The sequence below is a fragment of the Plasmodium knowlesi genome (genome assembly GCF_000006355.2).
Source record: "Plasmodium knowlesi strain H genome assembly, chromosome: 12".
NCBI classification, from domain to species: domain Eukaryota; phylum Apicomplexa; class Aconoidasida; order Haemosporida; family Plasmodiidae; genus Plasmodium; species Plasmodium knowlesi.
Window position 1 is genome coordinate 1,578,216 of NC_011913.2, and position 23,786 is coordinate 1,602,001.

Genomic DNA, 23,786 nt, shown 5'->3' on the forward strand with positions numbered 1-23,786 from the left:
GTACGCATGTATGTGCCTATAACTGCACCTTGTATGGGGTATCCAAATGATGACAAAACAGTTATGTTCCCTTGCGAACAGGAAAAAAAAAAAAAAAAAAAATGCACACACATGTTAAGAATGGGAAAGTGCTTCATGGAGGGAAAAAATCACTTTGGAAATTTTATCTTGCAATTTTTTTTTCTTTTCTTTTCTTCGCTTCGTCTATTCATTTAAGGAGAATGATTCAGCATATGTTTTGTATCCCCTCGCGGAATTTATGGCATACTGCTTGGACACGTTTCACAAGAGAGTGGATATCCATTAACTCACAGTGGAAAGAGGAAAATTTTTTAAAGATTTAAAGACGTGACACGGGGTTAAAAAAAAGGTACCCTGGGGAATAATTCACTTATGGGTATATGCCAATTGTTTTGCTCGTCCGCTTGGTGGCTGTTTATTTATTTTATTTTATTTTTTTTTTTCCAAGCTTGCCTTTTAACCTTGCCACTTTGGGAAGTCTCCCCATAAGCGTGGAAAAAACAGCGCTCTCTAAACATGGAGGAAAGTTCTCCTCATTGACACAAATCATGGGTAACGCTCGTCGGTGCTCAGTAAAGACAAAAATACATATGGACTAAAGTGAGTACACAGTCCTATGCAAGCGGTCGGTCGCGCAATTTCTGTACGCTCCCAACCGTGTCTCGCCCTATTTTTAGGAAGCCGATCTGTTCACTCCATTACGAAAGAATGGCACACTAAGGTGAAGTAAAATGACATACGCGCATAGCCCTTTTGAACGATATTTATATTATGAACGGATCTGCTACATGCGGGGATAATATGGAGACGCCTTTCACGCAGTCATATTTTTTTTTATTTGACGAATTGTTAAGTTTTTCCCAAATGGTGCCTTTGCCACTCTAACGAAAAGGCGAAAAAATGTAGAACAAAAAATGGGAATATATTTGGTCTACGTATTTTAAGTCTCCCTTTAGGTAGTTACCATTATGGGGTAGAGGGAAAACACAAATACTTCGTCATGTTCCATCATATTTTTGTTCTATTTCGGTGGGATCATAACCTAAGATGGGATCCCAAAAGTGTTGTGCATAAAAGATGAGACTTTCCTCTGGTGTGGCCCCTTTTTCTTGCCGATGATGCATGTAGAAGAGAAGATGTGCAGACATGCTCCCCATAATGACAGGTGCCATGGAGGGACTGTAAATTTGGGCGTAAGTTATGTTGACAAATTTTGTGGGTCATTTGTACTACTGCAGCTCTGCACCAGGTTAGTAGACGCATGCACACTTTTCACGTTGTCGTTCATACTTCATGTGAAAAATAAGAGTAGAGACACTTGCAAATAATTCGTGAATCTACAGCGTGACAAAAACAAAAAAAGGAAAAACTATATATATATTACAACGTTTGTTCAACCCTTTTTTTTTTCTTTTTTTGTGTGTGTGTATCCCCTGCGTAGTTGCAATTTTATGTGCCCCATAAATACCTATCCGATTAGAGAATAAAAGAATGAACAACCGAAAAGAAAATGACTAGCTTGTTTGTAGTAACCCACTGGAACGGCAATTATTACCCCCCCCCCCATCTGTCATTGTGGAAATACGTGACAACGGCATGCACAGGGGAAGATTTGTTCACGGACAAAAAGTATAATGATGAGGAATATTTTCGTAAATTTTTTTTTTTTTTTTTTTTTTTTTTTTTTTTTTTTTCATGTGGGACCTTGTAATAATTTAAAATCGACGAAGAGTACCATTTCGTGTTTTGCCCCTTTTGTGAGATGCGACATGTTGGGTGTTAACTCAATGCGCATATTGTTGTAGATCTGTGTACATATATATATATATATATATATATATATATATATATATATATATATACATATATATTTTTTACATCATACATTGGGGGTTGTGGCGCCCACTTTCCCTTACGCATTGAAATAGAAAGGGGTTCCCCGTTTGTTTGATCAGTGAAGTGGTTGTGAAGAGGTATACACGTAGAGTAGCGAGGACACCACTGTATAGGTAGGTGTGCAAGGGTTCACCCTGGAGAGGAGCACATGAGCACAGCTCAGCCGATTTTAACAAGTGATAAGCGTAGAGGGGGATAATGCATAAGGTGGTGATGTTTTTCCTTTGGGTGGGAATTTACCTGACCTGGTCAGTCCAAAGCAGGAAGGAAGCCACGAAAATGCTAGGCTTCATCGGAAGGAAAAACAACCCATCCGGAGGGATAAGAACTAACATCAAGGGGTGCATGAGCACAACCAGCACAGTCCTACTTGGAAAGGAAGACAACCCAGTAACAATAAATGAAGGGAATTACAAAAATGAATTGAAAAAGGTTAAGGTAAGGAGAAACATAAGTGAAGCGCTACATATGGCTACATACGAAGAAATGAAAAGAGACAAAAGTGTGTACGTACTGGGAGAAGATGTAGGCTTGTATGGAGGATCATACAAAGTAACAAAAAACTTAGCGCATTTTTTTGGATTCGCCAGAGTGTTAGACACACCAATATGTGAAAATTCCTTCATGGGGTTAGGCATTGGATCAAGCATAAATGGATTGAGGCCCATAGTGGAAGGAATGAATTTGTCATTCCTCATTTTAGCCTTTAACCAAATTTCTAATAATGCCTGCATGATGAGATATATGTGTGATGGACAATTCAACATTCCTATTGTAATAAGAGGACCGGGAGGGGTAGGAAAGCAGTTGGGACCAGAACACTCACAGAGAATTGAATCTTATTTGATGAGTGTACCAGGGATAAAAATCGTGGCTTGCTCTACTCCATTCAATGCTAGAGGGTTGCTAAAATCAGCCATACGAGACAACAACCCTGTTTTGTTTTTGGAGCATGTGTTATTATATAATGTCGAGGAGGAAATACCACTCCTACCATACACCTTACCAATCGATAGAGCCCAAGTAGTCAGAACAGGAAACCATCTCACCATTTTATGCTACGGAATTACTAGGCATATCGCGCTAGAAGCTGCAAAAGAGCTAGCTAATATTAACATCCAGGTTGAGGTAATCGATTTGATTTCATTAAAACCGTTCGACTTGGAAACAATTGGAAATTCTTTAAAGAAGACAAAGAAGTGTTTAATTTTGGATGAATCAGCTGGGTTTGGGGGCATTGGTGCTGAACTGTACACCCAGGTGGTTGAAAATTTTTCTTCCTTCTTGGAGAGCCGACCCGTTCGTTTGTGCACGAAAGACGTGCCTATAGCATACGCGAGCAGGTTCGAGGATGCCTGCATCGTTAAGAAGGAAGACGTGGTGTACATGGCCACCTACATGCACGCACAGCGCGCGTAGCGCCTTGTCCACTGACAAAAGCAGAGCCCCGCGCGAGCACTTCCTTTTTACATATGCATGCACTATGCATCCACGTTCCCATGTAATGTATATGTTCCCAGGAGGGAGCTATTTTTAAGCCCCCGAATAACAAAATCCGTTTGACACAAAAAAAAAAAAAAAAAAAAAAAAAAAAAATTAAACAAAAACCTGTTGATATTTCATAAGGGGTAAATTCATTTGATTTTCCCCAGATAAGCAGGGAAAACGTGAAAATCTTATAAAAGCTTAAGTGTATGTAGGGAACAAATACACACACAGCCGTATAAAAAGAAGAAAGAAAATGAGATTCATATTTAAAAACAAATAAAGTAACAAAAACAATGTGTAAAAAAAATGGGGACAAAATTTTAATGAAGTGTTAAAAATGGAATAGACGGAGAGAAAAAACAATGTTCTCCATTTGTTGCGTGGAATTTAAAAGTGATGTGGCATTTTTTTTTTTTTTTTTCGCATTAACGTTACAGGGGGTTGCCAAATAGAAGCGGTCAAAACATGGTATGGTTGTGTATGCTTCAACGCAAGGTGACTTCCTCCCCCCTGAACCATTCACAAATAAGTCATTAACAAATGAGTTATTCTATCAGACTGTTCTATCCAAAAGGAAGGAATCTTCAAAAGGTACAAACGGAGTTCCTTTCTTTTATCAAATCAACCATCGCGCATTTTGCTTGCTACCCGTGGGTAGCACAATCCAACGGAAAATTTTGTAAACACTTTTTCAGGACGCCATTCCGCTAGTCATCTTCTCAGTTGGTGGTTCTTCCTTGGTGTGCGTAATCATCATGCCAATTTTTGAGAAGGCATTTGTTCCTTCGTTCGGTTAATCGTGTGCAGACATACGCCTAGATGCAATGTACTCGATAGTATGTTCTTCGAATGCGCTATATGTCGAACCGTTCCCTATACGCCAACAATTCGCTGCATAATGCCCCCGTCAGAGATACCTCTTTCCGTAGTGCACAACGAGGGGCCACCCCACAGCCATGCGCGAAAGATAATTTTGGTTGGTTTGCTCCCAGGGGTTTAAAATAAAAATGGGAAAGTGTGCGCTCTCGAAAGTCCACTGCTTGTCGTTCACCATGTCCAACATATCATCGCTCGTCTTGGCTACGTAAAGTGGCATAATATTAAAGGTAAAATTATCATATAAGAGAGAAAAATACAACACATTACCCCTATGCCTAAAAACGTACAACACGCAACACCACATAATGAGCTCGAAGGCATACTCAATCAGGATAACAGTTCCCGTTAAAAAATTAAACATGGCTTTCAGCAAATGCAGTAAAATTTCCAAGCTAAAAAAGCTAACAATAATTAGTAGATACATTTTATACATGCTCAATTTGATTTTCAGTGACTCTTCCCATGAATCCATCATCCGTACACTTCTGACAAAGGACAACCTCAATTTTAAAAAATTCTGAATCGATAAGATGTTTATAACAAGTACAAATAGCAAACTCATATTGATAAAAATTAATATGGGAGTATCATTAATTACATTTAACTGATTAAAGGAGGTTAGAATGTATATACTACTAATAATTAGGGTTAGGGATAGATTATCCCTTTTGCTAAATTGGCCTCTTGTTATCATGTACCCTTTACTTATAAGAATGAGGTTGCCATAAAAGATGGTGTTGAACATGGTGTTCAGAGCCATATAGGACAAGATGGTATACTCCACATAGCGACTATTGTTTTGGGGGTACTGAATCATACAGAAAAGTAATAGCATGATGTACGATGCGAGTCGAATGATGGACGGAGACAACATCAGTCTATATAACGGGTTCAACATCTGCCTCCACACATTCTGGACATATATAATGTAGACCACATTTAGTAATAACCAGGCCGGGATGAAAAACAGAATCAACGCCCATTTTATAGTGTTAAATTTATCACAGTCATTGTGATAAACTTCTGAGGAGGGCATGTGGTCAATGTATACGGAGAAGTTATTCCCTTCCTTCATGTATTTCTTCATATTTTTTATTATGGCCTTCTCCGCGTCTGTCATATTTTCTCTGCTTTTTTTATTATTGACGAATGGGTTTCCATACAGTTCTGAGTTAGCGTTCACCTCTAAAATGAAGTTCTGGTTGTTGTAGTTAATCAGATAGTAGTGGTACCCGCTGTCCGATCCGGCGTACGTGCTCATTATGTATTCCACCTGGTTAGACAATTTTCTGGAGGTGTCCCCATATCTGGCGTTATTGAGGTTATTGATGTTGCTGGAGTTTGTAGCATCGTTTGCTCCGCTTCTGCGTACCTCCGCCTTGTCCATGTGCAGGTCCTGTGCAGGATCACCTTCTTTACCCATCAATCCCCCCTGACTAGTCCCTTTGCCGTTTAACTTCCCACTCTGAAACGCACTACTGTACACCTGGAACACGCGAAATAGACTTCGATGAAAAGAGTGGAAACCTTTCACGTGGGACAAATGGGTATACAACCTCAAGAAATTGTTTTTCCCCCATTTTGTCGCTACACCTCCCTGTGAGTAACCTATTTTTTGGTGATCCTCCTCACTCCACTTTTTTGCCTCTCTTGGCAATTGTGTTTGTCTCTCCTCCATCCCCTTATGGTGTTCATTTATTAAGAACTTCCTCTCTACAGGGTTCATCACATGAAGGAATTCCCTCCGCTTATTCACATCATCATCAGGGTGCACCACCACTTTGCAAGTCTTTAAAAAGAGATTTTTTAAATATTCCATACAGTTGTCTCCATAGTTATAGTTACAAATATCTTCCTTCTGATGCAGCTTATCCCCAATGGGGGAAAGGTTTCCATCATCCTGTTCGTACTGTTTGGGAGGATTGCCCTCCTCAAGGGTGTCCATAAAACTTTGCGTATATATTGGCACCTTCAGAGGGACATGATACTCCGTAAAGTTTAGCACCTGAGCCGTTTTTTCCTCGATCACGTAGGAGACGATAAGGTAGGAGGTTTCTTTTTTTAAATGATCTAGGATGATAATGGCTTTTTTGTTGATAAAGTAGATGCGTTCCTTGTGGATATACTTTTTCTGTCCAGTTTTTTCTCTGGATCTGCTTTTCCCGTAATGTTGTTCCAGAAAGGGGGTGAAGCGGCTCCTTGCCTTCCCCTCGGAGTGGTCACGATATGTCCCATCTTTTCCCACCTTAACCAATCCGTTGGAATGATATTTGTAATGAATGTATTTCTTTAATATATTTGCGAAGGCAAAGTTGCGCAACACCTTCTTCTTTATGCTGTAGACATAATTTAGTTCTGCAGGAATGTGGATATCATTCTTATGTTCTTCCTGTTCTAGGTTAGAATTCTTTCTTCTTGTGTGCATTTTTGTCATCCCATCGGGTTTCTTTTCCTTCCCTCTTTTTTTATGCTTCTTCTTCTTTTTCTTGTGGACCCCTTTGGACTGATTCAATATATCGTATCGATGTTGACGGGAAGAGTGGTACAACACCATCTTTTCCCCTACTTGAATGTTTTCTTTCCTCTGGGAAGTAATCCCTCCTGTGCAATCGGAAAAATATGTCTCCGATTTGTTAATAACATCAGGGGATCCTTTGTGCAAGTTCTTCGTGAGGAATCTTTTCAGAAATGGGTAAATCTCGTATTCGTAAATTTCTTGGATCAGGTTCTGCTGGCTATTTTGGCACAGCTCGTTAGAGGGGGAATGTTCAACCTCTGCTCCGTCCTTACTCCACTTATCGCTACTCTTGCTTATTTGTCTGTCCAGCTTCCATTGTTCAGAGTGGTCTTTACACGTGAGAATTCGCTTTCCACCAAAGTAGGAAGAATCAGGGAAACCTAAATGGGTTGTTTCGAATCCATTGCCAATGTTGAAACAATGGGGGAGGCACCAACTGAGCATCTGACTCAGGCGGTCATAAATTCTTAACCCCATAGCAGCACATTTGTTCTGAATTAGTTCACTTGAGATTCCTTCTCCATCGGTACGGATACAGTTTCTACGATTTTCCTCAGGATAATCTTCTACGTAATCATGTACGACGCTCTTCTCATAATTATTTTCACCATCCTCTTCATTATGTGCATCGTTACTGACTTCGCAATTCTTATAAAAGTTTATTTTATCGGAATGGAATAGCACTTTTCTCGTTCTCTTCCTTTCCTTCTGCGCGCCACCCAATTCGGAGGGGGAATCATCATTTCGGATATCCACATACTCGTAAAAGAGTTGAAAATCGGGGAAAGATTGAATGTATTTATTTTCAGAAACCCCAAATGGAAAGGCATCACAGGGGAGGAGGTAAAACGAGGAGTTGTTAAAAACGACAAATATTGCGAACACACAGATGGACATGTAGAAAGGCACGAGCACTTTCATTTTATTTTGCGTGTCCACCGTGTCGGTCTTATATTTTTTGAGAGTTCTTCTGATGGGGATGCCTCACATAGGGAGGATGCATCCATCCTCTCTGGGCATATATGCTTCGATTTACGTCCACTAGGTTGTTAGACCCAGTTGGCGTCTTCGCCTCGTATCCTTTCTTCACTTGTTCAACTTGCTTTTTCTTTTTTTACATTTTTTACAAAAGGTAGTATATGTAGCATCGAAGCGCCCATTTGAGACAGGTCACCCAATTGTCAACTTACAAACGAACAATAAAAGAACAAAAAAAAAAAAAAAAAAAAAAAAAAAAAAAAAAAAAAAAAGGTGGAGATAGCTGTACCATACACGAATAGAGACAAACACACATGTAGACAAGTGAAAAAAAAAGAAAGAAAAGGAAGAAATATATTTTTTTCCCCCGGAAAATTAAAAAAACTGCAGAGTGGACAAATGAGTAGGAATTATCCTATGATTAAGCTGAAAATGTACATTCCTTACGCGAACGGCAAAATATAAGCATATTATAATGGGGAAAAAAAAAAAAAAATTAAAATAAAAAAAAAAATTGATTGGAGGAAAGAAAACGGTTAATAAGCATACAAAAATAACAAATCTGCGAACAGTAAAAAGGGTTAAAGAAAAAAAGCTCGATGCATATTCTGCAACAAAAGCTTTGTACAAAAAACAACGGGATGAATATTTTCCCACTTACACAAATGATATGTTGAAAAGGCCTCGAATAACACAAAATGGGTCATTGCCCACCTGCCATAAATGCGCAAGATGAGAGGAGAGTGGACAAGGGAAAAAAAAAAAAAAATGTTTCAGTTCATTAATTTGCCCCTTTGAAAAAAGAAAAAAGTGTGTTACGTACTCGTCCTGCGAGATATGTGCATTTTTACGATAGTTTGTTCCGTAAAAATGTTTGCAAAAATGGCATAAAAGGTGCAAAGCGGAAGAACGGAGGATCAAACAAAAAAATGAGATGGCAGCCATGCAGCTAAGGGGCAAGGAAGCCATGTGAAATGCAACAAATTAACGATATAACAATGTGGCAATGCGTCCACGTAATCAAATGATCAAATGATCAAATAATCAAATGAATGGAAGCACAACGGAAGAAACAATTCCCTACATTGTAAAGGAAAAACGCAAAAAGAGGCTTAAAGAAAAGAAAAAAAAAAACAGCCACAATTTTTCAGCAATATCAAAAACAACCCTTTCGCAAACGCACAATTTTTAAATGGTAAAAAGGGAAGTTTTAGTTAAAATGAAATATACCAGAAATAAAAAAAACAAAAAACAGTGAACAAATTGGATGGAGCGAAAGAAAAAAAAAATATATATATATATATAAATCTCTTTAATGTCGTTATTTAAAAAATAAAAAAATTGCACAGATTAAAACTAAACACAGTTGTTCAAAATAAAAAAAAAAACACCGACGGGTAGCAGCGCGTCGAGGCAAATTTGAAAAAAACGAAAAGGGGAAGAAAAAAAAAGAAAAAAAAAAAAAAAAATCGAAAAATCGCAAAAAGCAAAAAACAAAAAACAAAAAACGAAAAGTGAAAAGTGAAAAGCGAAAAGCGAAAAAAAAGAAGCAACAAATGTGAAAAAACAGGATATACAGGAACTCCACCCACACATCGAAAAATCACCAGGGTTGCAATTTTTTGCACAGATGCGCAGAATTACGTGCACATGTATTTATATATATATGCATGTAATATAGGAGCATTCCAATACGCTAATGAACACGGGTATATACCCCCTATATATATATGGCCCGTTAAATGGGGCTAAAGGGAAGCTTAAAAAAGGAGTGTTTCTTCCCTTTGGGTAGGAGCCTAGGCATATGACCAAGCCATTCGTTACAGGCATATAAATGATACCTACACGTATATGGGCAATATATATGTGTTCATATTATATATGCACTTTATATAGGTATATCCTACTAGGCTACACTTGCCCATCGCTACGAATATTTACGTGGCCCCTACGACGTTTGTATGATTAAAATTGCTCTCCCTGGGGCACTGCAAACTGGTCCCCTTAAGGAACGATGAATGACTATGTTAACTCTTTCCACCCTACACCAGCGCAACGATATTTTTCTATGAATACGCATTTGTTTCAAAGTTGGCCTTCTTTTCTGCCCACACTCCATGAGCAAGCGTTGCCACTCCTGAAGGTTTTTCCCTCATGGTGTAGGTGGCCGCAAAAGGAGCAAGGAGATACGGAGTGCGCCATGAGAATGTACACGCATTCATCGTGCGGCGCATACCTTAACAAGGATGTACACCTATCATCTACTATATTCCCCCCTAAGTGCTCATGCAAAAAATGGATGCAGCGCGGAGCGGAACATCGGCCAAGTGGCGAGAACAAATAAAAAAATAAAAAAATTAAACAATATAGGGGGGGCTAAAAAGGTTTAAAAGGTAAACGGTTAAATAGTTAAATAGATAAATGGTTAAATAATTAAAGGTTAAAAAGATAAAAGGAGAAAAATGAACCAAAAAAATAAGATAATATTTTAAAGTTACTTAACAAAGCAACACTTTAAAGAACTCACAAAAACCTCGCGCACGCTGTGTTTTTATATATACTCTGGTGTACGCTCAACATCGCAAAAGAGCTAACATTTTCGCATGATCAATAGAAAAGGGCATAAGCATTTTGCACGCTTGCATATATTCTTCATAAAGGGTATAGAAACAATTGTAGAGGAAGTTTTCCGCTTTCCACCGCTTCAAGCCGCACAAGAATAACGCGCGCCTTGGCGAGTCTGCAGTTTTTTCAATGCATCTTTTAAAATTGTCACCACAAATCAAAAACACCTATTGGAATATTCCCCAAAAGAATTTCCGAACAAGCTTAACACAATTTGGAGAGAGAAAAAAAAATCGCATTTTGCATTTATATCCAACTTGTAAAAGTGAGAGTCGTGATAGAAAGCTCCCATTTTTTGAGAGTCAAAGATTTAGTACCATTAACAACAAAAAAGAGATTAGGAAAATGGCGACCATAGTGCCACAGGTAGTGTCCCTGGACCCAACGACCATACCCATAGATTATCACACCCCCATAGATGACTTAAACATAGAGGTAAAAGATATCAACAAGGAGGCGTGCCCCGCGGATGAGGGCCTCATCGTATTCCTCCTGAACAGTGCTCCAAAGGATAACAGCAAGAGTGATAAAGGTGAAAGTAGCGGAGCTATCAAAATAAACTCCAACATGAACGATAAAACGATTAATGAATTTCTAAAAGAAGGAAATATGGAAAACTTCACAGGAAAGGTAGGAACCAGCAAAAGCTTCTACGTAGCCAATGAGAAGAAGAAGTATATCAGCCTTGCCTATGTTGGATGTGGTCCTGCGAACGAAGAAACTGAACTGGAAATTAGGAAAATAGCATACACACTAGCCACCTTGTTGCATGAAAACAAGAACAAGAAGGTTTCCATCGTTTTTGAGTTAAAATTAGAAGAAAATTTATTTAGATTTTTCCTGGAGCATTTATTTTACGAATACGTGACGGATGAGAGATTCAAGTCCGCTGATAAGAGTACTAATATTGATTATATTAAAAGTTTATCATTGTACATGGCGAATGCTGATATTTATAAAGGACAAGTAGACAAAGCGCGTGTTTATTTTTATGGTACCTACTACGCGGCGCAATTGATTGCAGCTCCATCGAACTACTGTAATCCAGTTTCTTTGTCCAACGCAGCTGTGGAGTTAGCCCAGAAGGTAAATCTTGAGTGCAAAATTTTAGATGTGAAGGAATTAGAGGATCTTAAAATGGGCGCATATCTATCTGTCGGAAAGGGAAGTATGTATCCAAATAAATTCATCCATCTGACATATAAAGGGGCTAAGAAGGGAGATAAAGGAAATACGAAAAAAAAAATTGCACTAATAGGAAAAGGAATAACGTTCGATTCAGGAGGATATAACTTGAAAGCTGCTCCAGGATCCATGATAGACTTGATGAAGTTTGATATGAGTGGTTGTGCAGCTGTGTTAGGATGTGCCTACTGTATAGGTACCATGAGACCAGACAATGTAGAAGTTCACTTCTTAAGTGCAGTGTGTGAAAATATGGTTTCCAAAAATTCCTATCGCCCTGGTGATATCATCACAGCGTCCAATGGAAAAACTATAGAAGTTGGTAACACCGATGCAGAGGGAAGACTAACATTAGCTGATGCCTTAGTCTATGCAGAAAAGTTAGGTGTGGATTACATCGTAGACATTGCCACCTTAACAGGAGCTATGCTGTACTCTCTAGGAACTAGTTATGCTGGCGTTTTTGGAAACAACGATCAGTTAATAAATAAAATTTTAAATTCATCTAAGACATCTAATGAGCCAGCCTGGTGGTTACCCATCATTAATGAATATAGATCCTCCCTAAATTCAAAGTATGCTGACTTGAATAATATTTCTTCCAGTGTGAAAGCTTCCTCTGTTGTGGCTTCACTATTTCTAAAGGAGTTTATTGAGAAAACCCCCTGGGCCCATATAGATATTGCGGGAGTGTCATGGAATTTCAAGGCCAGAAAACCCAAGGGTTTTGGTGTTCGTCTGTTAACTGAGTTCGTCCTTAACGATGCGGTGTAAAGAGAAAAACCATGTGACACCTTTGCGGATTTAACTACATTCTCTATCCGTTGACCCGCCAAACAGATATGCACATTTTCCAGGCTAATCTACCACGTGTAAAGCTTTCCCTTCATATCGCATTTCCACGCAAAGATGCCAACTCATCTATTCACACGCATTATACAGCACCAGTTAGCCATTTCGCGCATGTATATTTATGCTTATAATATGTGTCCATTTTTTCCAACTAGCTTGTGATTTTCCATTCACGTAGTACGACATGTCCTCGCTGTTTTTTCGCTAATTGTACGTGTTGCATTTTTTTTTTTTTTTTTTTTTTTTTTTGCCAACCCCCGTGATGCGCGTTTGCGTACCCAGTACGTTTTACCTACCCAATTGAGCAAACGAAATATTAGCAACTTTTCTCCAAACGATTTTTACACGAATAGTGATCCAACAGAAAATTGAAAATGATGAAAAACGTGTGGAATTAGCGCTTCGACAATGAACTCATGTGCCTCATGCGCAATAGGATCTTCTCACTTTCTCTTTCTATGCACTCACTCGTATGTTGTACCTGTAGGGGGGCGAATGATATGGGGAATGAGGGACTGTCTGAATTGAAAACTTTGTTATTGAATAAATTTCCACTGTTACGTAGACTCGTCACCCTTTCGTTTGTTCCCCCCCCCTTTTTTTTTTTTTATACAACAGGGAGGTAGACAATTTGCTTATCCTTTTTCCCCCTTGCGCACAGGGAAAAAACCACAACAGGCAGGTACCAGAATACTGCGATATTACATCGGTACCTTTTAACCAATCATACGTTGACATTCTTGGTTAAACAAACGGGCGGTTAAATAAAATATTCTTGAATTTATATACCCCTCTAAGGGTGTACGTACAGAGAAGTGCACACCACACAAATGTACTTGCACATGAATGTTGTTAAGTGTGTACTGTTGCTGGGGAGGGAGGAAACGTAGGAAGCACTAAAAATGCACGTTACTTCTTCAGAAGGAAGAAAAAATGACAATTCAGGGGTAGGAAAAAGGGATAACTAAGTTACACACATTTGAGAGTATTATCCGAAGGGGACTTTGTCCATATGGAGAAATATTTATTTCTATTTTGAATTTTTTTTTTTTTTTTTCCATTTGTCCTAATCGTTGTTTAACAATTTAGAAAAATGTGAATAGCTGCATATGGTGGAGAAGAGACATCAAAAGAAGAACTGTACTTTGCATGTTCACTCTCTGGGGTAGGGGGGGCACATAGGGAAGTGATTCCCTAATTCCACGTCCTTACAAAAAGTATAAAAAAAAAAAAAAAAATGAACCACATCGATGCGTGCAAAAAGTACCGTCTAAGGAAGACCGATATATGTGGAGACTATTCCATGTCGCCATGGAGAAGTTACACAAATGGTAAAAAAAAATGCACTGAACGTAGGATGAACTATCAAGGGGATACGCTCAGAAGTGAATCATCTTCCAAACAAGAAGGATTAAATGGGAAGAAAAGAAAAAATTCCCCTTCCCCCGTCGGTACTCATCTTAATAGATCCATGCTGGACAAAGGAATTCAGACAATTTGGAATTTTCTAAACACAGATGAAGACAATTCTGTGGATTTGTTCAACATGGATGCTTATTCATCCTTGACAGAAAGAGGAAAAAAAAAATTTCAAAAAATTATTTTACCCTACCTCTTATACAACGCGCAGAATGTGGATGAGCTGAAAAATATTTTATTTGAGGATGAGGCTAATCCAAGTGGTGAGTTCCATTTTAAGAATGAGTGCCACGTGAAGAGAATAGCTAACGAGAATGACTTGTGCTTGTTGGCTAAACGGGAAGAGAATAATATGCAGATGAAGAAGTACTCCCCCGAAATGTTGGTTATATCGAGAAAGGCCTTTTTTAAGATAATAGAGAGGGAATGCTTTGATAAAAATGGATTAGAACAGAAGAGTAATGTACTACTGAGGACGATCTTACAAATGTGGAAATATAAGGACATGTTCTTTTTCAATAATGGAAAGAATGGCCTTCTGGAGGGGTACATTTCGGAAGGGTACCTTACCCTTTCTGATAGGAGGAAGTGGAGCAAGATGAGCTTCAAAACAGGAGAACCTCTACTCTTGAGGGAAGACTACCATTTGATGGAAAAGGAAAATGTTTTCAATGATGTCATCCACGAGAGCATAATACTGTTGTCGAAAAATAGTAGACTGAGATGTAGCAAAGAGGTGAAGGATCCACAGGAAGGAGACCCATCAAAGGGCAAACTCAAAAGGAGGAAGTTCACTCAAATGAGGTGTTCCAGAAGGGAAAAGAAATGCATAGACCCGATGAGGATATTGAAGGCGTTCCTAAAAAAGGACGCCAAGGGGGTAGCGAAAAACAAAGCGCTAAGCGAACTGCGTGAATGCACGTTTCAGCCGAATGTTCGGAAATTTGTGGAAGACCAAGTGAAACGCGAGGCACGGGAAAAAAAAAGGCAGATGCACATCAAAGCGTGTGCCGACACAAAGGTCGATGCAAAGGTGGACGCAAAGGCCGAGGGAGAGGATCTGTTCAAATGGGGGGGTGGTCACATAACAAGCGATGTGCATAAACACCTGTTGGAAGAGTACTCAACCGAGCATACGAATGCAGGGATGGAAGATGAGTGCGTCGCGAAGTATCTCCAAATGTGTTGTCTGGCCTATGGGGTTGATATGGTAAGTTGAAATAAAGGAAAAAAGAAAAAAAAAAAGACAGTATAAAAATGGAGGACGAATGAACATACAAATTAGTGAACCCTTATTTTGGAGAATATAACTTATTCCTTCGTTAACACCGTCAAATGAAGATTCATGCATCTAACCTCCGTCCGCATAAATAAATGGATTCCGCAAAACGTACCTTTGTTCGTGATTCCGTCGAACTGGCCCACTTAGTCCAATCGTGGAAAAACAGTTTTTTCCCCTTTTCATTTTTCCTTTTCACAGGAAAAAGAGTCCAAACGAAGTACATATAAACGTCACGATAGCACGCGGCAACCAACGCACAGGGAGAGCAGGAAGATATGGCGCAGCAAGACACCAAAGAAAAGTAATTACCCTTTCGAAGCAACTATGATGGGTGCGAAGAAAAATGCTAATGTTAGAACTCTGAATGGGAAATGTACCTGGGTTGATGGGCTCCGCGGAGGTTACATAAGTAATTACTTTAACTTCTCTGTTACGGACAAAAATAGTGCACTGTGCGGATTGGCTAGTTGCAAACCCGATTGCAGTAGGGACATAAGATTGGATGGCAGAAGGCTAAAAACGAAAGTTGTACCTAATGTGGACTTATTGAACGACATGCTTGGTTCACCCTTTTCAAATGTAAATTGCATTACCAAGGGAAAGGATGACCTTCCTGAGGGGTCGCTTTTTCCAAGTTGTAATAGCAGGCTTGTTGATGCCAAGAACAAAATTGACAGTGATAGAATCATCAACCATGGTGGGAAAAAAAAACAACCACCCAGGACTAATCAACCTTTTCTTCCACTTCACAACAGTGGACTGACAAGTGCAAAATGGGAATCTCGAAACGTGAGAGCTGAGGTAAGCAACCAGCTAGGCGGGAAAATAACTGCAGGGTGTTCTTCATTTGCGCCAAGTGACCCTCCGAAGGTCATTGCGGTGAAGTGGGAAAAGTCACTGGACGATATAGAGAAAGAGCTGTTGTGCTTGCCGCAGTCGGTCCGCCTTGTACAGATTTGTTAAAAAGGGAGTGGAGACCACATCTTTCAAGGGCTTCAGGCAGAAGGGCGTAAAATGGTGCTGTTAAAATAGCGCACAAATGGTCTCTACACATTTCGGCCCAATGGTATATATAAAGAAGAAAATCCTTTACAAAAGCAAAAAAACAAATTGCATAATCCTCTTTGGATCCTTCAACAAATTTTTTTTTTTTTTTTTTTTTTCCCTCCGCGTAAGTATATCACCGATTGGGTGATGCTGTGGGAATTAAAGCATTTTCCCCCCTACACGGGAAAAGTCCATCCACATCAGCACCATTAAAATTGGGCCATGCCCGTAAACATGCGTAACTTTTTAAAAGTGCTAATTCGAAATTACGAGCTGCAATATGTGCACAATGAAATAAGTTCAGGTGTGCTATGCGATGACCCATAAAAGGAGCGTTTATTGCTTAACTTTTTTCAGTGGTACGAAAATTTCTCCACTGGCAAATGGTGTCAACTGAGGAAAGGTCGACTTTTTAAATCAGATTTAATGCTAACTCATAAAAGCAGTAAATAGCATATTCACAATTTGTGATGGACTCCTCTTTGCCCCTCTTGAAAAGCAGGGTGTACTTCGGTTAGTAGCCTTTCTATTATGACAATGAAGGCATTAAAAGAGACGTATAACGGAAAGCTGGAATAATAATAAAATAGTATTTCAATCTACGATATTTTGTACAGAAATAAGGGTTTATAAAAATAGCAATATGAACAATTGTGCAAAATTATGCCTTACGATAAAAAGTGTGTGCTTTTTTATGTGTTCAGTTTATCATTTCACTTATTATAAGTAAAAAAAAAAAAAAAAATCGCCTGAATTTAAATATATATTTTTACGCTATTATAATAAGGATATATTTTATTGCAAAGTACGAAAATATAAAAAAACCTTTCCATTTATTCTTTCAACTATAAAATAATACAATAATAATAGTCCTAACTCAATTTAAAGAAATTATGCCAAATAAGAAATAAATATGTTACTACTTTTTCCAAAAATTAATTAACCCTTTCTGTATGTTGCTAATTGCTGATACAATAATAAGGGGATGGAACGGATATGTAAAAATTTGATTAGTTATAATTGTTAACGCGCCCAGAAGGCCCGACAAAAATTTGTGGTATAACGCATTTAGTGTACCTACTACACGGCAATCTTTAGTAAAAGGCGAAAGATTGATACGTTATGTAGTAAGTACATACACCAAGCAATTATATATTTGCATTCGCTGTCACTATGTAAGTTTTTCAATACTGAAAATGTACCTCTCACATTTGGTAAATCATCTGCTTTTTTTTTTCTTCCCATTTTGCTGAAAAAAAAAGAGCACTATCTTTTTTCTTAAGAAGTATATGCCTTAAGAATATTCTTTCTTGTTAGTATCTATTATGATGAATTTTTTCCATTAAAACGTGGCTTTCCCTCAAAATTGTGATTTCTTTAAAGCGGAGCCTTTTTTCCAAAGTTGCTAGCCATAAGTGGGAAGTGCAAGGGGGGGTAGGATTAACATTTTACGCCGTTCCCGCTGACGCTGCTTAGAGCTAAAAGGGGGAGAAAAGAAAAAAAAAAAAACGCCCATAAGGATAGGAAATGCATTACACCTCCATTTACGATAAAAAGAAAGTGAACTTGAAGTGATGTTACTCATTCGTATAAGTGAAAAAAAAAAAAAAAAAAAACTTCACAATATGTAGTACCATTTCAATATCACACATACGAAATGCAATGTGGTATGAAAATAACGGACATATGGGATGTTCCAGTTTTGTGTACAAAAAAATGGAGACACTCCAATTAACCCACTCAATTTTCCATTTGGCATATCCGAACCGTTCTACTTTGTTTGGATATCCAAGGAGAACTCTATTATACAGTTCTTCCTTACTACCCCTGCGTCCATCATTTATCTGCTTCACCCCTCCTAGCAACAACAGCCATAGCAACCATAGCAACCATAGCAGCGTGCTCGTTACGATTCTTCTACTGTCCCAATAGAGACACACCAATTAGTGGAGGCCATCCACTTCGACGCCTTCTTGCCGACAAAATTCTGCAGCTTTCCCTCAAAAAAGCCGTGGACAATTTGGTCCTGAACTGCATTACGCGGGCATAATAAATCCTAATGCACTTGTATGCGAGGCAAAGTGAAGAATAACAAATCGTGTCTATTGCTGTGCGTAGTTGATACTGCCACATGCAATTGTATAAACACACACACGCGTACATGAATACTAGTGTGTATATAAATGTTTATTCGTTTGTTCATCCATGTAGGGAAAACTCATATGCAATTCTATATGCAATTTTTCCCAGTCATGCAAATAAAACACATGAAGAAATGCATTTTTAAAAGGACTCCAAAAAAAAAAAAAAAAAAAAAAAAAAAAAAAAAAAAAAAAAAAAAAAAAAAAATCAAACCTGTTCGCTCATTTTATTAATTTACAGTGTTCTAAATATGTATTATTAAAACGTATATGAGAGGTGAACTACAAATGATGCAGAAGCTACCGCACCTCCCGACGTGCAGTTACATATATGTATACGCCTGCGCATGCCATATTTTAAATGCTGCAGCTGTCACAGGTCTATAAAAAATAGGCTACATGGGTATTCACATATGTACGCGGCACATGCACATCTGCATAACACTATAACCACAGCAGAGAAAACTTCACACCGATTTAACACTGGTAAATTTTCTAATAAAACATCCAATCTTTTTTTTTTTTTTTTTTTTTATTAAAAGAATAAACGTTAACCATATTTTTGTATAGGGCAGAAGAGGGGGGGGGGAAAATAATAATTTAGTAATATCTATTGCTTCCCTTTAGCGGAATGTTATTTACATTGTGTGATGAGCGACCATAACCATAGTAGGGGTTTCTCCTTGGGTTGTTAGCAGATGTGTAGGATATTTTTTCCAGCTGTGGAGGTACAGGTTGTTCCGACTCTCTTAGTATTTTAACTAAATCTCTAGCTAGTCTATATTTATCGGACGTTAAAAAAGTGAAGGAAGCTCCGTGAGCTCCTGCTCGACCTGTTCTACCAATTCTGTGTACATAATCTTCAATTTGATTTGGAAAATCAAAATTTACGACATATTTTACATCCTTAATATCTAGTCCTCTGGAAGCTACATCTGTTGCAATCAGAATGGGACTCTTTCCTGTTTTGAAATCATTCAATACCCACCTTCTCTCATCCTGTTTCTTATCCCCATGTATACATAAAGCAGGCACACCATCTAGCCTGAGTGCCTTGGTGATAAAATCTGCATTTTTCTTCGTTTCTACGAAGACGATGATTCTGTCATTGTCCCGAAATATTCTCTGAAGAAGCAACTTGAGGTTTGCTATCTTCTCATGTTCCTAAAATGGAGGAAAGGTGCACGCATATTAGCACATATGGGGTCGCACAAGATAGGGGAAAACATAGCGGGGCATAAAATATGCTGGATGTGCTTGTAGGCGTAGATGTACAAGGCATGTACATACATGCAAATGGGTGTACAATTTTGTGCAAGTGTTTTAACAAGTGCAGGGGCAAAGCCACACTTAAAGTACGCACTCGAATACACATTCTAACGCACTTACAGGGGCGCACCTACACCTAGGCGCCTAAACTGTTATGCGCGTCGTCACGCACATAACGCATAACAAACACGTGCGCAATCGCATCATAAGGACCATATTTTTGCTTTGCCTTTATTTGGAGTTAAATAAAGGCCAACAAGAATATCATAACTAACCTCATTGCAAATTTAAAGTGATAGGACTTCGCATAAGACGAGGAAGGGAAAGGGGGAAAAGAAGCAAAAGAAAAAAAAAAAAAATAAAGTAAATAAACAAATAAGATATGCTTCCTCTGTTACGATTTTTTTTTTTTTTTTTTTTTTTTTTTTTTTTTGCCTTATTTTCCCTTTTCCTTCCTCTCTTTTATTTCCCATTTTTCGACAATCTTGCCTCCTTTCTTCTTGAAAATTTTAGTACTTATCCACATGTATGTCATATAGGGCGCTTACCTACTTTTTCTCATCTTAGTGGTTGCCATTATGTACTCCTGTGTTGGGAGTTTCTCAAACTAATGGCACAAAAGGTGCGCGTTTAGTATGGTAGGAGGCTAAATATAGTCATCCAGAAAAAGCAAGCACTAAATGGACAAGCGCGCAGCAACAGGGAGGGGTCTACTACGACCCTTTACAAAATTGGCATACATGCGGACAATTACAAATATTCTGACAAAGAAAGGGCTCGCAAGATTGTGAAAATAATCGAAAGTACTTTCCAGTTGGAAGGAAAGCTCCTCTCTTCCTTTTATCACTTGTAAATTTGCAATGAACTGCTAATTCTTTCCTTAATAATAGCAATTCCGTCGCATGTGGGGCCGTGGCGCGTGCACAATGAAGGAACAGGGGGACACGCAAAATGGAACAAAAAAATGGAACAAAAAAATGGAACAAAAAAATGGAACAAAAAAATGAAACAACAAAAATGAAACAGAAAAAATGAAACAAAAAAAATGAAACAGAAAATATGAAACAAAAAAAATGAACAAAAAAAAATGAACAAAAAAAAATAGACAAAAAAATGGACAAAAAATGGAGCCAAAAAATGCATTGCGCATGAGGAAGGCACAAACATAGAATACATCATATCGGTGCAGATACGTTAACATACACAGCACAATCATGAGGGGAGAATGTACACGTGCACACGTATTACACAAAATGATCCCCAGATGGGTTACCGTTCCCTGCGCATTTAGGAGCGTACATATATATACAAATATATGCCCATGCACAGGGCTCGAAGACACATCAAATTATACGAAACAATCACGCATTCGTACAAGAGAGGTACATAGCGTGGTTCATCAAACGAGAAGAACAAAAACAAAGGTGGAGTTGCTCAAATTTGCAAACAAAGCCATAAGCAAATGATAGAGCGACATTTCCACAAGCATGAATTATTCTGGCGTAAACAGGGGAAAGGACGAGGGAAGACAACCCTAAAACATCTGATACCCCATTTTCCAAACATCAGAACGAAAAAAAAAAAAAAAAAAAAAAAAACAGTACAAAAAAAAGAAAAACTGAATCAAAGGATGAAAGAGCACACATCATAGAGAAGAAATAGCAAATTGCATGTAAACGGGCATACTACTGTACACTACGCATAAAACTATGATAACAAAAAAAGAGAGAAGAAATAACGAATGCACAAATTAATTACCTCAATCAGATAAATTTCTTGCTTAATTCTACGGCACGCAGTTAATGTTAGAGAACCAACATTAACATGTATAGGTTGTTGTTTACACAAATCTCTTGCTAAGGACTGCACTTCCTTTGGCCAAGTAGCTGACCACATTAATGTTTGTCTGTCAGGTCTAATTTGTTCAACAATTTTTCGAATTTGTATTTCGAATCCCATATCTAACATTTTGTCTGCTTCATCCAAAACTAAATAGGTAACTCTCATTAGGTTGGTAACATTTTGTTCTAATAAATCTATTAAACGACCTGGACATGCTATTAAAATGTGAACCCCTTGTTTGAGGGCATAAATTTGACCACTCTTTGGCACACCTCCATAAGCACATGTATTCCTTATTTTAGATTCGACAGAAAATTTTACGCATTCTTGCCTAATCTGTTCAGCTAATTCTCTCGTGGGAGCCAGTACCAAAACGATTGGACCATCTCCATATTTTAAACTTGGTTGAGCTAAAATGTGAACAAATGCGGGCAAAATAAAAGCTAATGTTTTTCCACTTCCTGTTTCAGCCTTTCCAATCATATCCTTTCCTGAAAGTGCTATCGGCCAACCTTGTATTTGAATAGGGGTCGGAGTAACAATGTTGTTATTTTTAAGCGATTTTAAAACATAGTCTGGGAAGCCAATTTTGCTAATAGATTCTACTGGATTAGGAACCCCCTCTCCTTCCAAAATGGTAATTCTGTGTTTGTCTCGAATTTCCTTTACTTCTTTCGATGACAAATTACTTATATCATGATGCTCCTTGTAGAAGTTCTTCTCAAATGGAACTAACTTAACATTTGACCAATCTATTTGCATTAAGTTTTTTCCTAAGGTACTTAAGTTGTTACTATTATGGCCAGACATACCCGTGTTGCCTGAGTAGTCTCCGTAATTGGGCCTGAATTGTCCGTAGGCCGCCGCTTGGTAATTCGCATACGGGTTGGAGTAATCCGGGAAGTTGCCGTATCGGTTATAGTTGTTGAACCCTCTCATTTTTTTTTTGGGGGGGGTAGTAAATTAACGTTCTGCTTATTGGGCTACAACTAACAGGTTTGACTGGATAAGCAGTCTACTTTGATAGTTCGGTTATATGGTCTCTCCTTGTTCACGCGTGTATGTATACACGTACACGATGAGTGTGCAGAAACCCTTGGGCTATTATCTGCGCTTGTGCGCTCACAAAACTTTCCCTTGCGAATCTTCGATTACACACGTTGGAGTTTTACAGGGATGCCTGCGTCTAATTAACGCCCTTTAACTTTTCTCGTTTTTAAGAGGATAGCTCAAATGCCTTTTTCCTACTTAATATATTTTGCTTCTGTCAATTTGCACAGTATTGCAAATTCTGTTACGCATTCGGGTTCGTATGCATGTGTTTGTAAAATGATTTACTTAGGTCCACGCTCTGGTATATGTACGGGGGTGCGTGTCCATAAATGAGCACTGCGAGAAGGTATATTCCCTGGTGATTTTATAGCGAACGTGCACAAAGTTATGTTTGCCTAAGCGTGCTAATGTGACCGGCATGTATATGCACATATATATGTATACGTAGCCTGCTCACACATGAAGCTTTTCCTTACGGAGCATCTTCATTATGTAATTAAGCGCGTACTGCTCTTCTACAGTAACGTGTCAGAATATCGCAATGCGCACCTTTGGGGGGAAAACATAACGCTTTACGCACATAGACGTTGACTTTGATTTAGCAAATGAAGTGGCAAATGGGGGAATAAGCAATTGACTAAATGATCGATTGGATGAATTATAAAATAGAACTGGGAAGATGTATAAATATTACAGGCATTTCAAAAAAAAAAAAAAAAGGAAAAATTCGCTCTCATTTATGTTGACATGAACAAGAGGGATACACGAATTCGTGAAAAAACATTCTATAGCTGGCAGAAGATATGGCTCATTTTACCATAAAGGTGGCCTTTAAACATGGGGATGCATATGTAATTGCTATGTATGCTATAAATATATTTTCATATTTAATATACATACATGTTTGCATTTTATACATATGCGAGGGGCAAAAGGAAAAAGGCTTTTCTCGCTTAACTGCATAAATTGAGGGGAAATGAAAATGCAGTATATAATGGACGAACGATAAATGAAAACTTAAAACGAACGAGCTCGAAAAGCTTGGAAAATGATCACGCAAAAAAATGCGAAGAGTTATACGAAAATTTTTACGAAAGGGAAAAAGGGTTTAACGAAAAGAAAAATATTATATATAAAAAAAAAAAAAAAAAAAGAGTAAAATGGGAAGCGTATAGGAAGAAAATATATTTCATTAAAAATGCCTTTTTCTGATACTACGAATACGTTTAAAGTTTATATTAAGCGTAAAAAAAAAAAAAAAATGCTTATATTTGCTATTATTATAACTATA

General features: G+C 38.2%; 5 protein-coding genes and 1 non-coding gene across 6 annotated transcripts; 3 read left to right on the plus strand and 3 right to left on the minus strand.

Annotated features, from left to right (window-relative positions):
• Positions 1–2,115: 2,115 nt before the first annotated feature.
• PKNH_1235800 (pyruvate dehydrogenase E1 component subunit beta, putative) lies at positions 2,116–3,336 on the plus strand (the record flags this gene model as incomplete). Its single annotated transcript, XM_002260374.1, has 1 exon — positions 2,116–3,336. One exon carries the CDS (start codon positions 2,116–2,118, stop codon positions 3,334–3,336), a length of 1,221 nt encoding a protein of 406 aa, XP_002260410.1.
• A 976-nt stretch (positions 3,337–4,312) lies between these two features.
• PKNH_1235900 (conserved Plasmodium protein, unknown function) lies at positions 4,313–7,723 on the minus strand (the record flags this gene model as incomplete). Its single annotated transcript, XM_002260375.1, has 1 exon — positions 4,313–7,723. One exon carries the CDS (start codon positions 7,721–7,723, stop codon positions 4,313–4,315), a length of 3,411 nt encoding a protein of 1,136 aa, XP_002260411.1.
• A 2,811-nt stretch (positions 7,724–10,534) lies between these two features.
• PKNH_1236000 (M17 leucyl aminopeptidase, putative) lies at positions 10,535–12,364 on the plus strand (the record flags this gene model as incomplete). The annotated part of the gene is made up of 1 exon (XM_002260376.1): positions 10,535–12,364. One exon carries the CDS (start codon positions 10,535–10,537, stop codon positions 12,362–12,364), a length of 1,830 nt encoding a protein of 609 aa, XP_002260412.1.
• A 1,315-nt stretch (positions 12,365–13,679) lies between these two features.
• Positions 13,680–16,106, plus strand: PKNH_1236100 (conserved Plasmodium protein, unknown function; the record flags this gene model as incomplete). Its single annotated transcript, XM_002260377.1, has 2 exons — positions 13,680–15,071; positions 15,342–16,106. 2 exons carry the CDS (start codon positions 13,680–13,682, stop codon positions 16,104–16,106), a joined length of 2,157 nt encoding a protein of 718 aa, XP_002260413.1.
• Positions 16,107–17,217: 1,111 nt separating this feature from the next.
• PKNH_1236200 lies at positions 17,218–17,327 on the minus strand. The gene has a single exon (XR_002461730.2). It is a non-coding gene; the product is annotated as a U5 spliceosomal RNA (small nuclear RNA).
• A 1,604-nt stretch (positions 17,328–18,931) lies between these two features.
• PKNH_1236300 (ATP-dependent RNA helicase DDX5, putative) lies at positions 18,932–22,381 on the minus strand (the record flags this gene model as incomplete). Its single annotated transcript, XM_002260378.1, has 2 exons — positions 18,932–19,495; positions 21,359–22,381. 2 exons carry the CDS (start codon positions 22,379–22,381, stop codon positions 18,932–18,934), a joined length of 1,587 nt encoding a protein of 528 aa, XP_002260414.1.
• Positions 22,382–23,786: the final 1,405 nt, after the last annotated feature.